The 17,092-nt window shown below is 49.4% G+C and overlaps 1 protein-coding gene across 1 annotated transcript in view; it reads right to left on the reverse strand.

Annotated features, from left to right (window-relative positions):
* Window positions 1–13,639, reverse strand: part of Col22a1 (collagen type XXII alpha 1 chain) — a 183,926-nt gene extending 170,287 nt beyond the window's left edge. The window contains exons 1-2 of the mRNA XM_042699956.1: window positions 13,522–13,639; window positions 12,218–12,784 (exon numbers count right to left, since the gene is read on the reverse strand). Coding sequence (XP_042555890.1) covers window positions 12,218–12,784; window positions 13,522–13,639 — 685 coding nt within the window. The remainder of the gene's footprint in view (window positions 1–12,217; window positions 12,785–13,521) is intronic.
* Window positions 13,640–17,092: the final 3,453 nt, after the last annotated feature.

The raw sequence follows: 17,092 nt of genomic DNA on the forward strand, positions 1-17,092 counted from the left end.
AAGTCTGCAAGACCCCATCTCAAAGGAAGACTCTGGGCACAGTGGTATGTTGTCTGTCACTCCACCTACCAGGGGAAACAAAAACATGAGGATTGCACTCTAGTCATGAGCTGGAGCAGGGAGCGAGATAGTATCTCCAAAATAACCAGTGCAAACCTAGGCTGGAGGTAAGGCTCCACGGTAGAGGGCCTGTCTGGCAAACTTAAGGCTCTCAGTTCAAACTCCTTCCCTAAGGCTGTCCTTGGAGGCTGGGCTGAGGCCAAGAGAAGGAGGAAGGTCAAAGTGGGCAGCACTCGCCTCTGTGGAATAGCAGGTGGAGCTGAGCTGGGCTGTGGTGTGATCTCCTGGCTGTGTGCCTCTCCGTACTATGCACCTCCTACCTCCCTGCCACCTGGGCCCTAGGGCATCTAACTTGACAGGACAGCAGCAATGGCCGTGGACCCACCTTCCGCTTCAGCCTGGCTGCCGGTGAACAATCTGCTCAGCCCTGCGGGCCTCCATTTCCTCCTCTTACCACCACTCTGCTGGTCAAGTCTACCCAGGCACCCAAATTCATGAGCCCTTACACATACTTCTGAGATACGTTCCCTGGTCTTGTGTCACTCACAGCGATCCATCTGCCACCCAACAAAGAACTGAACTTAGAGCGTGAATCAGGAGCGCTCTCTCTGGCTTGCACTCCTTCATGAGGCCAAGGGAGCACGCATTTTGAGTGACATCAGAATGCTTCCCACAAATTTCATGAGCCAGAACATCTTCCTTTTCACCTCAGAATAAAACTCCAAACTCTCTCCAGGCCACAGAACCTGTGGGAGCTGGCCTCTGCCCCACTTACCTTACCAAACAAGCTTCCAAGCACTGCCTCCCAAGGCTGAGACTAAAGCCAGCCCATTCCTTTATATAAGAAAGAATGTTTTCCTGCCTCTTGCCTGGCTAACCTCAGAGGTGTTCCCAGACCAACCGACCTACGAACCTTCTTACTTCCTTATCCTACTTCAATTGTTTAGGCCCAAAAGAGCCCTTCTTCAAACTCCCAGCTATAATTTTTGAACATTTTTCTGGGGGGCAGGCAATACTAGGGTTTGAACTCAGAGTTTAGAGTTCGCTAGAGAGGCACTCTACTGCTGATCCATGCCTCCAGCCCAGGTTTGCACTGGTTATTTTCATGATAGGGTTCACTCCCTGCGCTGGCTCACAACTAGACTGCAATCCTGTTTTTCGTTTCCTCGGCAGATGGGATGACAGTCAGGTACCATGATGCCCAGTTTCTTCCTTTGAGATGGAGTCTCCTAATCTCAGCCTCCACACTACTAGGATTATGGGTCTGAGCCACCAATTACTGGCACCAGATCTTCATCTATAATGCTAAGCAGTAATTTTTTTCATTCGTTTATCACAATAACTACTCTACTCCTGGGTCCTTCCAGCATTTCCAGCTCACAGGAAGAATTCAATCCATATTTCCTGAGGAACTGGATGCCTACAGAAATGAAAGGATTTTTGCTTTGTTATCATCTCTATGCTCATGTGACCTTGTCCATGATACCTGAAAGTGGCAGGTACTTCACATGGCACTAGACAAGCACTACTCAGAACACTTGACACAGCTTGATGGATCTTCAGCTCCTTCCTGACAATCCAGCTTGATGGATCTTCAGCTCCTTCCTGACAATCAGCGGGGTTGTTGTACCCATTTGACAGATGCTGAGACTAAGCACAGAGAGACTGGGTAATAAGCAAAGTGATGACAAAGGTCAAACAAAGGAATCCAAAACCCAGGTCTGCCAGCTTGATCATTGAAATGTGCAATCATGGTACAATCAGCTGAGCCACAGGAGTTAAGGTATTTTTTAAAATGAAATAAAATCCTCTCCTAGAAGATCCTGCAGTAGCAAGCACACAGAGTGGGGGAGGGGGGAGGGGGGGAGTCCCAATATCCTGTCTGCCTGCCTGCAGCTCCCAAAGGAGAACCTGGTTATGACCTCCCTCCCCTCTGGCCATTTGTGCCCCCATCTGGCTGTCAGACGGAGGCATGAAAGAACCCTTTATACGAAAGCAGGCAGACACCCTGGCACGTTACCACATGAAGCAAAAGGAACCAATCAGATTTCTAGAAGATGGAGTATCTCATAAGGGTAAACGCAGGTTTTCATTCTGGTTTTTAGTCCTGAGCACCCCTTCCTAGTGCTACACAAGATACTTTGTAGAATTAAGCCAGTACTAGGGCTTCCATTCAGGACTTGGGAGCAGTGCCTTAACCTTTTGACTCAAGGCTGATGTCCTACCACTTGAGCCATACTTCTACTTTGGGATTATTTTTGTGGTTAATTGGAGATTGGAATCTTACAGACTTTTCCTGCCCAGGCTAGGTTTGAATCACAATCCTCAGATCTGAGCCTCCTGAGTAGCTAGCTAGGATTACAGACATAAACCACTGGTACACCCAGCTCTGTAGCAAATATTTTGAGAGAATGTATGTATGTGCATGTATGAGTGTGTGGTGCATTTGTGCACAAATGTACATCTGAGTGAGATGTACACATGAGGGCTTATCTCTGGAAGCATCTGAGGATGTTAATATGCCTGTGTGTATCTAGGTGTGTGCCTTGTTTGTGTTCTTACATGACTATATTTGTATTTAAATTTAACAACAAAAAAAATCAACACAAAGACAGCTGAGAGCAGGGGCCAAGTCTGTAAGCCTAACTATTTGGGAAGTAAAGGCCGGGCAAGGCAAAAGGAGGTCCATGAGACTCCCTCTCAACCAATGACTGGGCAGGGTGGTAGCAAGTGTGATCAAGACATAGATGAGCTGAGGCTTCGCGGCTCAGCTGGCTGAGGCCCTGGCTGGCAGGAAGGAAGCAGAGGTGTGGCTGATCCATCAGATCAGCTCTGTCTAGCAAGAGCAGGCACAAGGCAGGTGCCAACTGAGGGGCAGGCCGCAGAGAGGAAGGAGCTGCGTTCTCTCCGTCTTCTTTCCAGATGGAGACGAAAGTAACAAGGACTCATTCTTCAAAATATGTGGAGGAATCAAGATGCAGCTCAAGCTTTTCAACCCAAGTCCACTGCTAAACCTGATGCTAGAAAGTCACCACCTCTGAGGAACCCTAGGTCCAGCCAGGGTTCCCTGGGACCCTCTCCTGTGTCTCCCCTGGCAGCTTATGGAGAGACAGCATGGCATCACATCTGGGGGACAAAAGTGCACTGAGGCTGGGGAAAACTGAGATATTACAGTGGCTTGGGACCCTGTAAAGCTCAACTGCACCCAGTGCATAGCAGATGTATATAGTGCAGGTGCAGTGCTATGACTTCAGGGAAGGGGTGAGTGGGAAATGAAACGTTCTGGGAGGAAATAATAATAATAATAACAATAATAGAAAATGTGAATCGTATTGGACTTGACCATTTCTCTGAACACACACAGCTACAAATTATTTATTTATTTATTTATTTATTTATTTATTTATTTATTGGCGGTGCTGAGTTTGTATCTCAGAGCCTTTCATCTGCAAATATTCTAGTATTTGAACCACACACCAAATTCTTCTTTGCTTCAGTTTGCTTTTCAGGTAAGGTCTTACTTTCCCCCAGGAAAATTAAATTACACATGTACACCAGGATGCCCAGGCTTTTCTTTATATTTATGTACAGGTGTGTGTACACGTGCACACTAAGAGCACATGCTCAAGGCTTAGAATACCAAGCACTTTCCTGGCAGTAACTCACTAACTGATCACACCCACTATAGTTAGGGGCACTAACTATGTGGACTGAGCCACCTGCTCCATAGGAAGAGATGAAGTAGAAGGTCACTTCATGAGCCAAGGCCACAGAGAGGAAGGAGAGGACATGGGAGGTCAGGGCACCGGCTGTGTGTGCTGTGATTTGCAAGTGCATGCTGTCAACAACCATTATGTCTGGCTGACACCGGCAGTGAGTTCTAACCATACCAACCTTACCTGCGGAAGCAACCCACACATATCTGAAGGGTTCTTTACAAGAAAAGACCTATACTATACCATCATAGTGACTCAGAACTGGGAACACAGTAAGGGACCATCCACTCAGAGAGGAAGGAAGAAATGTTGGGCACAGTCCAGACACTCAGAAAAGACACATTTACAGTGATAAGGGGTGATAGAGCTACACACTCTAGTCTCACGTGAGTGGAGGAAGGCTTTGTGTTGCAGGCTTATCCCCGGGGCTCTGGTGTTAGGCAGAGACAGGGAGTCGCTCAAGGACATGCATCAGAGAGACTAGGACCGAGTTGGGAAAACATATTTTCTTCCTTGAAGTACGCTCATTAAAAACTAATAAAAAATAAATGAAGGGTGGGTTTTCAGTGTTCCATCATTTTCAGTCATTTTCTAATGAAATTTCCCAGCACATACTCAGAATTAAGTAACCAGATTACTATTTCTAGCCGGTGACCAAAATCATAACGCCTTTTCCCAAGAGGAACTCACAGTGACCCTTGGTGGAGGGCGGGGCTGGGGCCTAAATGGATCTTGAGGCCAATGTGGTCCCAAGTGCCAAGCCACAGCGCTCGGCGTGGCACTCCAAAGCCACAGCTGGCGCGGCCACCCATTCCTCCCTGGAATTCCTGAGTCCTCCTGGGCCAGCAGCCGGGGGGGTCACTTCATGGTCACATGCGTGTTCCAGATGTGTGTGTGGGGGGGTGGAGGCATGTGGTGTGTGTGTATGTGTATGTGTGCACGCACACACACAGGAACCTGGTGTCAGTATCCTGTGACTGTAAGGCGTGTGTTCATGATGTGTATGAATGTGAGGTGTATGTATGTATGTGTTTGGGTTGTGAGTATGGGTGTGGGTATGGATGTTATGTGTGTGTGTGTGTGTGTGTGTGTGTGTGTGTGTGTGTGTGTGTGTGTGTGTGTTGCGTGTGTGCAGGAGGGTATGTAACCAGGCAGTTGTGGTCACTGGGGACAATGCCACCAGCAGGGCTATGGCCTCTTTCATGACAATATAAGACTCACGTTGGTCACAGGGAATTGGTGACTCAAGGATTTTCCAGGCCAGATGTGCAAGCAAGCATCTGGGCTAACTCAGCCCTGTGTCTCTTCGGCTAAGTCCTCAAGGGGAGAGATGGCTCTATCTCAGGGTCCCTCTGGCTGAGAGAGGAATCCAGACATCCCCTGAATCCCCTCTGGCTGCATGAACTTAGTAAAGAAGCCATTTAGCTGGGCCTCAGCTCCACCTCTTAAACACAGAGCCCGTTGGACTCCCTGCTGAGGAATGTGAGCCACTGTCTCCCCTCCCAGTGTGCCAGCTTGGTCTTCCTCCATACCTCAGCAGGCACCGTGAACTCCCTCCTCTCCAGCCTTCGGATCCCTCAGCCCTCTGGGTCTGGGTGGGCAGTCATTCAAAGCCATTCCAAGCTCCACTCAAGTTTTCTCCTCTGGAAGTCGGACACTAGTGGCTGACACATGTAATCCTAGCTACTCAGGAGGCTGAGGATCAATGTCTGAAGCCAGCCTAGGGAGGAAAGTCCTTGAGACCTTTATCTCCAAATAACCACCAAAAAAGCTGGAAATGGAGCTGTGGCTCAAGTGGTAGAGTGCTGGCCTTAAGCTAACAAGCTCGGGGACAGGCCCAGACCCTGAGTTTAAGCCCCAGAATAGCTACACACACACAAATCCTCCTGTCAGAGGCTTCCTAACCCCCACCACCATGCTGGTACTTTGTAACATCTGCTGTGTGTGCTTATCACAGTCACTGTAGGAAACCACCTGGCCCACTGCATCACTGTTTCTTTGCTCTTTTCTTTCTGGAAAGAATCTCCCTTCGGTACAATGACATAGACCTGATCCTCAGACCTCAGAATGATGCCCTGAAGAGACTATGGTTCAGCAAATGCACATTTTAAAAAAGCACTAAAATATACAGAGTTCTTTTAAAATCCGCTGTCACGAGGTGTTGTCTACAAATGTCTATTTAATCCATTTCTGATTACATAAATGTGCTCTCTACTGAAATGGTCTGTATTACACATAGGAAAAGAAGTACAAAGTAAGCTAGGCCCTGGTGGCTCACACCTGTAATCCCAGCTACTCAGGAGACTGAGATTTGAGGGTCATGATTTGAAACCAACCCAGGAAAGTCTGTGAGACTCTTATCTCCAATTAGCCACCAGAAAACTAGAAGTGGAGCTGTGGCTCAAAGTGGTAGACTACTAACTAACCTTGAGGAAAAAAGAAAAGAAAAGAAAATCTCAGGGATAGTACCCAAACCCTCAGGGTAAGCCCCATGTCCAGAAAAAAAGAAGTACAAAGTGAAGTGTTTAAGGGAGGCCCATAGCTTATTTGAGTAGCCTGGATAGCAGCCACAGGTCAAAGCTAGGGAAAGCCCCCAAGGGAAAGCCCCCAAGAGGCCTCTCAGGACTCTTTGCCCACCAAATCCTCTCTTATGCAGCAAACCAGTCCATGAGGGGGTGCAAACCCCACACTGCAGGTAAGCAAGACTCGGGAGCAAAATAAATGGCAGTATCACATACTTGTCAGAATGCAGGGTGGAATCTAAATTTCCACATCTCTCCAGCCAGCACCCACAGTGAACAATAAATGACAGAATAATCAATTGCCTATACACACACACATAAATCTCTCCTCTCTCTCTCTCTCTCTCTCTCTCTCTCTCTCTCTCTCTCTCTCTCTCTCTCTCTCTCTCTCTATTCCCTCACTTCCCCTGGGAAAACAGCATACCCAGCAGTTGAAAGTCCCGCTGGAGTCGAAATATAACCACAACACATATGGAACAGAAAAAGAAAGATCGGATGTCCACGTGTACCCAGACTGAAAGTGCCACAGGAGCATGGGAGAAGCCCCCCTTCCCCCTTGTCCAGACCCACCCCTCAGCCCAGTGAGACAGGATCCAGGAGGGCCCTGAGCCCTGGGGGAGCGAGACCACCACAGCACATCCCCAGAATAGAAGTAGGTGGAGGCCTCCGTGGCGGTGGCCGGCTGGCATTTCACAGAATCACTTCCAGCAACCCGATAAGCTATATAAAGGTTGTCCTGTGGCCATGACAGAACCCGGGGTGGAGGAAGCTCTTAATTACTACCGAGGCTCTGGAGCTGGGCCTGGCCACAGCCTCCACCCCACACACGGCAGGAAGCTGAGGCTGAGAAGCCCAGGGAGGCCATGGGGAAGCAGGAGTCAGTACTGTGACATGCAGGTACTTCTCCAGATGTGCCCAAACCAAGGGGACACTATGTCAGAGCACCGGGGGCAGGCCTGACACTCAGAGGTGCCCTTTTCTCCCTTTCGTGACAAAGCTGGATAGAAAGGGAGATCATGGGACTTTGGAAACAACCAGACTTATCTTCAACATCTCCAGAAGGGAAAGGAGAGGGGAGAAAGAAAGAGGAAGGAAGAAGAGGGAGAAGGAAGAGGGGAAGAAAGCTAGGAAGGAGGAAGAGGGATAAGGTAGCAATCATGACATCACATGCTTTAAGCACATACCTAAGTAGCACTGCAGATATTATTCCTAGCTCTGGGGTATGTGGAGGATGGTGAAGGGAGAGATCTGATATTTATCTGTAAATCTAAAGGTCCCAAATTGAAGATTCCACAGCCATTGCTTCTTTATACCACCCATCCCATTACCCAAGTTGCCAAACACATTCACAGTATCATGTTACCTCCAATAGTAACATCCCAAAGAAAATGTGAACCATCTATGTAATGTTGTTTGCTAACAGGCACATTAAAGATTCAAAACAGCAAGATGAATCCTTATCTTGGGGTTCATTTCGCCTAACATCAACTTATCTGACCGCTTCTGCTTGTCTCAGACACATACTAGTTATTGCAAATAAGGGAAAGCATGGGACCTATGTTTCTTTGGGCCTGGCTTACTTCACTTAATATAATTTTTTCCAAGTCTTTCCATTTCCTAAACAAGTGGGGCAATGTCATTCTTTCTGATGGAGGCATAGAATTCCATTGTGTATATATACCACATTTTCTTGATCCATTCATCTACTGTGGGGCATCTGGGTTGGTTCCAGAACCCCAAGATAAGGATTCAACTGTTTTTTTCTTTTTTGCGATTGTTTCTAACATATATATAAAGATGATTTCTGTGTTGCTTTGTATGTCCCTCCCCCACGGTATAACCCCTGTTTTCACTGTATTTGATGTTGGTATACTTTGTGGAGGGAAAGGGCAAAAACAAATTGTTTAAATAGGGATACAGGTGGACCCATTGCAACAATGAGATGTACAAGACGTTATGTGGAAAAACAAACTTTACAACTTTGGCACGGGGCAGGGGGAGGGGGACGGGCTGAGGGGGAAATGGGAAGGGATGGGAAGGGGAAACAAAGGAGGAGGCAACAATGCTTGATAAGAAATGTACTCATTACCTTGCCCATGTAATTGTAACCCCTCTGTACGGTATTTTCACAATAAAAAATGTATATAAAAATAAATAAATAAATAAATGCCGGGCGCCGGTGGCTCATGCCTACAATCCTCTGAGATCTAAGGTTCAAAGCCAGCCCAGGCAGGAAAGTCCATGAAACTCTTATCTCCAATAAACTACCAGAAAACCAGATGTGGCACTGTAGCTCAAGTGGTAGAGTGCTCGCCTTGAGCTGAAGAGCTGAGGGACAGCACTCAAGCCCTGAGTTCAAGGCCCATGACCAACCAAAAAAAATACATAAAAATAAAAAAGAGCAAGATGAATTGGTTCTACTATCTGAGCAAGAGTTTTCCAAAATATTACCATTTAAAGTGCCATTGAAGAACACTGCTGAGATCTATTAGTTTATTTCTCACAGTAAATCTACAGGATTCAGTGAGAGCGTTAGGCTTACAGCAGTTTTCAGAGTGGACCAGTCCTGTATCCCCAATGCTCAGGAGCCCCCATGTTGGCTAGGGTGGGTCTAGAGCAGCCACGTTCTCGAGTGTAAATGTCACTGTGGACACTTTATCAGCAGCCACAGGTGAGAGAATGGAGCAAGACAACATGCTGAAGACACACTGCAGACAGCAGAACCCTCACTTCTACTCAGCTTGAGACCTCCTCTTATTTCTCCCAGTGAACAACTAAGCAAAGTGAGAGGAGACAGGACTTCCTTCACTTTCATTATCATCCAGGAGGTAGCTGAGTCCTCCAACAATTCGATCACTTGGGACATTCATTTATCCATTCATTCACCATTCACGTATTCATTCAGGTCATCTGTCCATCCCACCCTTCCCCGCTACCTCTTTGGTTAAATCCATTGATTGCTAGAGCCTGTTGCAATTTTCCCAGACAGGAACTTAGGAAGGGAAAGAGAAGGACAAGATCTGATATCATCCTGAGAATGGCTGACCTCTGACCTTCTTACCCCTTTGGGAAAATAAACTTGCTTCTTTCTTTAGGCCACTTAGAGTGGGTTTCTCTGCCACTTATGCCCTGAAGGACTGTCCCTGATTCACAACCAAGATCAGTAAGATGACCCCAGTCTTCAACAGACAGAGGAGGAGGACAGCCTCTAGAGAGCAGGAAGCTGGACCCTGCTCTCAGTCCTACTGTCCCATCCCAGGGACCAACCTCCCTGAGATTTTCTCGTCCACCACAGAAGTACATCCTGGGCACAGAGTGCTGCCAAGTCTACATTTGACCCTAATGGAACGGGATGAGAAGTACCAGTGGCTGAGTCCAGGAGTCTCTTGCTGCCTAGACCCCTGGAGCAAGGTGTTTGGGATGACATCTTGTGTTCTTCGCCCTGACTTTCCACACTGGACTTCTTAGATGAAGCTAAGATGCGGTGTCTGGCTCTCCTCGGCCCAGATTTCTGGTGAGTGTTTCCCTAAGACAACCCTTTAGCCCAGTCCTGCCCAGGCTGGCTCCTTGGGGTCCTTTCCCCTTCCCAGCAACCCAAGGGCTCAGATGGATAAGAGGAGATGACAGAGGTGGTCAACAAGGATCAAGTGAGGCCACAGATGTTACGTCCACAGCCAAGGCCTTTGGCTGCACCCCAGAGGACAGGCTGGCTTCACACGGCCCTTTGAGTACTTGTGCCCTCACCGTTCTCTTCAGTGATCTCTCCCAAAGCATAGCTCTCTGAACGTCAATGGACAACACACCCTTTCCCTGCTTTCTGCAGATCTGACAGGCCAGACCCATGAGTAAAACCTGATGATGTCCTAACCTTCTGTAGCAAATCTCTGACCATCAGGCAAGGCCCAACAACCCTCCACTTCCCTCTGGCAACCCAGCCATATTGACCATGCCAGCCTCCCTGGATAATGCCACACTGCCTCTTCCTTCTCGGACCTATGCGGCTCAGGAGTGGCCTGGGTCCACCTCCTCCAGGGAGCTCCCCCCACGAAGGCCACCATACAAGGACCTACCGTGAGACCTGACCCTTTGTGTCTCTGGCACACATCCTGTGCCTTTCCCAGCTCTAAGACTAGGAACCCCTGGAGGACAAAGGCTGTATCTCATTGTTTTCTGTGGCTCAAGAAATCAGTACAAGGCCACACTGCTATAGATACCCCCAAAGACAAATAATGAATGAATCCCTAAGTGTGTTAAGTAAGCACTACAGGGAGTCACAGTGGGGCAAGGAAACCTAGTGCCATTCCAGTTTCTGGAATGGTCTAGCTATTTCTTCCCTGGGCTGCAGGCCAGGCACATTTCTGCACAGCCACACCCAGTAGCCTACATGGACAGCATGGACAGCCCCTCCCAACACTGCCCCAGCCCCAGAGGCCTTCCCAACCCCCCCAGCCACGGTGGAACCCACTGGGATTCCCAGCCAGAGTTCGCTTAAACACCTACCAGTCAGTAAGACAGGCTGTGGCTCTGCTCTTAGCCCACCAGCAGCCTCAAAGCACAGTGGCTGCTGGTCCCAGAGAGGACAGCCACCCAGCTCTTACTGGGAGCCAGGGACAAATGCCACCTGAATGAAGCAGGCAGAGGCAGACAGGGGAGACAGGCTGGGTCTTGGGAAAGAAACTCCATAGTCCTACCTTCAGAAAGCACGTAGCATCAAATGACTGGAGGTCAGATTTCCACATCAGCATAGAAGGGCTGCCAGCTCTCTGTGGGCCAGTTACCCAAGACTCCCACCCTGCCCCCAGCCCCAACCGCAATGAACAGGTCCCAGACAAACAATTAGAGATCTTACTCTGGCCATCTCCAAGAATAGTCAACTCTCAGCCCCTAAAATACACAGCCCCTGACCATCTCCAAGGGGCTGACGTAGGATGCATGGCACTCTCCACTAACATGCTTGAGACTATTTTTTCTGCATGATTTCTCATACCCTCAGTAGTTCTGCACAGTCTACAGCCCACACTAGCACGAGCCTCCCAGACCTTCAGCTTTCAACAGTATCATAGGTGTGGGAGGATTTGAGCCAACTCTAAATCCCCAAAGCCCTTCCATTTCTGTCCTTGACCTCTGCCCTGGAGGGAGAGGCCAGACAGATCATTTTAAAACAAGTTGTGTGCCTATCATCCTAGCTACTCAGGATGCTAGGATCAGAGGATCACAGTTCAAAGCCAACCCAGGCAGGAAAGTCCAAGACACTCATAGCTATCTGAAGTGGAGCTGTGACGCAAGCATTAGAGGACTCAGACCCTAAGTTCGAGCCCTAGTAGTGGCACAAAAACAAAGCAAAACAAAAATATATACACATCTGTCTATCAATCATCTACCATATATAAATTATCTATCCTCCATCAGTCATCTATCAATTTATCATCTATCAATCATCTGTCATATATCTATCACCTCTAAATCTACCATCTACCCATATTGTATCATCAATCCATCATGTTTCTATCATCTATCAATCTGTCTAACATCTCCCTCCCTCCATCCATCCCTCCCTCCATCCCTCCCTCCCTCCATCCATCCCTGCACCCATCCCTCCCTCCATCCATCCATCCACTATCCTTCCCTCCATCTATGCATCCACCCATCCACCCATCCCTCCATCCATCCAGCTATTCCCCCCATCCATCCATTCACCCATCCCTCCCACCCTCCTCCCTCTATTCATCCATCCATCCACCCATCCCTCCCTCCCTCCACCCATCCATCTATCCATCCATCCTTCCCTCCATCCATCCATCCCTCCATCCCTTCATCTATCCATCTCTCCATCCCTCCATCCACCCATCCCTCCATGCCTCCATCCACCCATCCCTTCATCTATCCATCCCTCTGGGTCGCGCCGCTGGGAGCACTCACTCTCGCACAGGCGCCGGCGCAGCTTGCCCCGGATCTTGTCGATGGCGTCGAAGTCGGACACATGGAAGACGTGCGCGGCCTTGGGCTCGGAGGCGATCTCGTGCAGCTCCTCCCGGAGCGCGGCGCCCACGCCCACCGCGAAGATGCGGATGCCCGCGGTGTGCGCGGCGGCAGCGGCGTCCAGCACCAGGTCCTGGCTGCGGCCATCGGTCAGCAGGACGGCCACCTGCTTGACGGCGGGGTCCCCGGGCCGGCCGCCGGCGCGCGCCGAGAAGCTGTGGCCGGTGACGAAGCGCAGCGCGTCGCCCGTGTTGGTGTGGCCGCCGTAGTAGGCCAGGCGCCGGGCGGCCGCCTTGACCGCCTCCCGCGAGCCCAGGAGGCCCAGCTCGAAGGCCGTGCTCGGCCGGTCGCTGTAGCGCACCACCCCCACGCGCGTGCGGCCCGGGCCCACCTCGAAGGTGTCCACCAGGTTGGCCACCCACTGCCGCACCTTCTCGAAGTCCTCCTTGCCCACGCTGGAGGACGTGTCCAGCAGGAACACCAGGTCATAGTGGACGCTCTTGCAGCCTGCGGGGGACGGAGGGAGGGCGAGGCGGGGCTGGCGGCCGGGCCTGAGCCGGGACCCGCTCGTGTCCGCGCCCACACGGGGGTCAGGCGCGGCCAGACCGGGATGGAGACGCTGCAGGCCGAGCATTCTCCTCTCGCCCTCCCTCACACCGGTCCCTCACCATCACACACACGCACCCTCAGACCACACTCCCACAGTGACACACACAAGCACACTCAGATATTCACTCCTGCACTCTTACACACCCCCACACATGAACTCACTCTTACACTGCCCCAGTACACACGCTCTTACATTCTTGCACACCCACACATATTCACACATTCTTACTCCCCAGTAACACACTCATAGACTATCACACACATTCACCCTCACATTCTTACATAGAGCATGTATTCACACCATCTTATACTCTCTAGTGATACACAGGTAACACACAATCACATATTCACACACATCCTTACACACCCATATCTGCATTCATACTCTTAGTAGCACACTCACGGACTCACACATTCTCACACACCACATGTATTCACACATTCTTAGACATGCATCCTTACACACTCTCCCACTGTCCCTCCTTTCTCACATGCTCTCCTAGATCAATAGCACTGGCCCTTGCACACACATGGACTGCTGACACCCACAGCCTAACTGTGATCTCTCTCACAGTCCCACACCCCCACCCACCCCGACAGGCGCACACTGATGTGCCCACCCCACAGTGCCCCACCTGCACGCTGGGCCTGGCAGCCCGCATCGCCACTCCACAGCAGCCACGCCCACAGAAGCCAGGGCACCGCGCTCCCTCGGGGGCGGGGCACGGCTCTCTTGCTCTTGAGGACAAGCATTCCTTGGCCAGGAAGAGACGTGTCAGTGTCTAGTAGAACATTTCCTGTGTGGAGAAAGAAACACCCTTAGGAAGTGCCCTGGAGCTGAAGGGCCATAAGAGGCCGCGCAGAATCCCGCCTACCCTGGCCTTGGGAAGTACTGTGGGTGGGCCCAGCAGAATCCTCGTGTCTGGAGGCCTTGCAGCCCCTCTTCCCTCCTCTGCTTCATCTGTGAGACGTTCAATGACCAAAGCCAGAGTCTTCCCTCAAATGGTTCACCCATCTGTCTTCCCATCCACCCAACCTGCAAAGAAAGGCAGAGGCCCTACCAGGCCTACAGAGAAGAACAGCATAGTGCTAGGGACTGCACATCGCCCTGCCTGGAACCCCTCAGTAATGCACTCTTTCCACCCCTACAAACATGACTCAAAGAGCTGCCACAGAGCAGGACCTCCTGCTCCTGACCTCATCCCTCTCCCCATTCACCCAGTGGCTGCACTGCGTAGCTGTGAGCTTTCCAGCAATTTCTCCCTGAAGCCAGGTCTCTTGAAGCCCCTCCTCTCTGAGATCCCACATTTGCTCCAAAAGCCTTGAGGATACTCAGCCCAGATTCCACTCCCCCAGGCTTTCCCTGGCACCTTCCTCCCTGGCCAGATGAGGCGCCATGCTTGACGACCTCCGGTGATCCCTGAGCTCCCACCTTGTTAGCTGTGGGTGCCACTCTATCCATTTGCCTCCTTGTCTGCCCCAGTCTCCACCAGATCCTCAGGGACTGATGCCAAGCAAACCAGTGGGCAGGGATTAGAGCCCTGCCTGCGGTATGGATACTCAACCAGTATCTCCAGGGAGTGAGGGGAACATAAAAAACTTCTCATGGGTCCCAAAGCCTGAATAGTTGTGATGGGACAGGGGTGTCTCAAAGGCAATAAAACATGTGTGCCTCTCTTCTTCAACTATGGGAGAATCCTGGATTTTTACATTTTAATGAACAAAACACAGTAAGAAGACCATGAGAGAATAAGTTGAAAGAATCATACATGCTCAGTATTTTAAAAAGAAAAACACATCCCATGAATTGAGACATCCACTACAACAGGAGCCACACACCAACAACAACACCCTGGACTGGAGCTGAGAGGTGAAATGCAAACAAAAACGAGATGGAAGGGGAACGAGAAGATATAAGAATGTGTGCAGGTGTATGTGTGTGTGTGCATGCAGGTGTGAGCGTGTGCAGGTTGTGTGTACACATGTAGGTATATATGTATATGCAGGTGTGTGTGTGCATATGGATGTTTTCCTCTTTTTCTTTACATTTTTCAGAATTCTGTTGACATTTCTGTCCCTGTGAATTGGAAGGAAACCTCCAAAATCCTGGATTCCCAATGAAGGACAGCATCAGCAGAACTGATGACAGGTGATGAACTGATGACAGATGATGAACCTGATGACAAACACAGGCGAACCAGCCTCTGCCCAGTTCACTTGCCCTGGCCACGCTCCTTGCTCCCTCCCTCCCACCCCTCCACATGCAGACATGCATACACACACACACACACACACACACACACACACACACGCACACACACGCATGCATGTACAAGCTGCATATGCATTGAAAAGCAAGAAACCCTCCTGAGTTTCATTGGCTACCATGTCTATTAGACCTCAGACAGCCTCTGTCCTCTTGTAACATAGAATTTCCAGTGATTTCCAGGAAAATTCTCTCATCCCATCTTCTCCAGACTGCATCCCTTGTTCTGGGATGCCATTCCCTATCTTGGTCTCTGCATGATAGAGCCTGTCAATTCTTACAACTCCTTGATGGTCCCCATTTTACAGATCATCAATAACTAACTTTTGCATGGGAAGGATCTTACCCCAGCCATACTTCTAGCCATTGTGGCTCTGGGGAAGGGTGCCCTGTAACTAGCAGGCACGTCTCTAAGAAGAGCCACTCTGTCTGCATGGCATCTGGATGTCCTTGCTCTACCTACAACCCCTCAGCCCTGAGAGGAACTTGTGGAACTCTGCGTTCCACAGGCCAGAGCCTCAAGACCTCACATTCTTCATGTTCTCTACATTTACCACATGCCAGTAAACTGCACAGCTCTTACAATACCAGATTTCAGATGCACTTTACCAAACGGATTGCCCTCATGCTGAGCTGCACACCAATAACTAACACAGTCTGTTCCTGACCTTTACCTTCCCACACACCACGCGGGGATAATTGGTCCTCTGAATTCTGCTTGCAGGATGGCACCTCCTCCTCCATGCCTGTTCCCTCTGCAAGGATGCAGGCACTTGGGAAAGGAGCTATTCTTCATGTCCTCTTTGGCTGACTGAAGCTAGAGGTATCCTTAATTGAGGTTTAAGAATTGATTTATTCCCATGGGGGCTGGCACTGGGCCTGGTCACAGCATGTAGTGTATCATACTACATTGATCTGCCCCATGGGTCTGTTTGCCCCAGTGCCACAGGGCTTTCCAATGGCAAGAACTGAGGCCTACTGGTTTCTATAGCCTCAGTGACAAGTATAAAACACAGACCAGAGCAGGTCCTCAGTTAATGCTTCTTTCTGAGGGAAAGAAAATGAGACTAGAAGAGAGAAGGTTGATAATTCAAGTGTTATCATTTCAGATTTCCATTCCTGTGAATCTGAAAAGAACCTCCCAAATCCGGGATTAGCAGTGAAGAACAATATTCCCAGGACTGAGCCTGATGACACACACGGACAAACCAGCCTCTGGGACAATGCACTCCACCAGACACACATGGGAAATAAAAAGGAACGAGCTAAATGCATGTTGGAAATTAAGAAGCTACTTAGGAAGCTACTAAGAATCTGGATTACTGGCCTGGTCTCAGGACTGGACAGAAATAATCCTTTCTCCATTCTATTTGGACATAGTGGTGATAAGTTCTTTACCAACAGTAAAGATTACCTAACTGCCAGTTAGCAACAGAATGGCGTACTAAGTGTCTGCTCTAAGTTTATCCCCATTTTCAATCCTATTGAATTCTCAGGTTCTGACACTATGCTACATCAAGATCTCCCCTACTTTATAGGTGAAAAGCTACAGCATGTAGAGATGTCTGTTCCTCCAATGTTGGTAGGAGTGCTGGGATTCAAACCCAGGGTGAGCGTCCATTCTCCTCATCCATGGCCACTCCTTCCATGCTTAAGACCTGTTTTCTCTTAACATTATCTCTTGAACAAGGTCTAGCCTGACAAAATCCCTCCTGAATTTCAATGTTATTGAACTCATTATCGGTCACCTAGAACTATATCTGTCACTAGAACAATTAATTCTAATCATAATTTCTAATGTTAGACACTAATAGGCAGTAATAGGCCATTTTCTTTAATATGTCACTGCAGACACTTTTGTTCCTAAGTTTTGCCCACGTATAATTATTTTCTTCAGGTAGGTTTTTAGGAAAACACTTAGAAGCTCCTATTGGTTATGC

This window comes from Dipodomys spectabilis, unplaced genomic scaffold, assembly GCF_019054845.1.
Source record: "Dipodomys spectabilis isolate Male_0828 unplaced genomic scaffold, ASM1905484v1 ptg000264l, whole genome shotgun sequence".
In the NCBI taxonomy this organism is placed as follows: Eukaryota; Metazoa; Chordata; class Mammalia; order Rodentia; family Heteromyidae; genus Dipodomys; species Dipodomys spectabilis.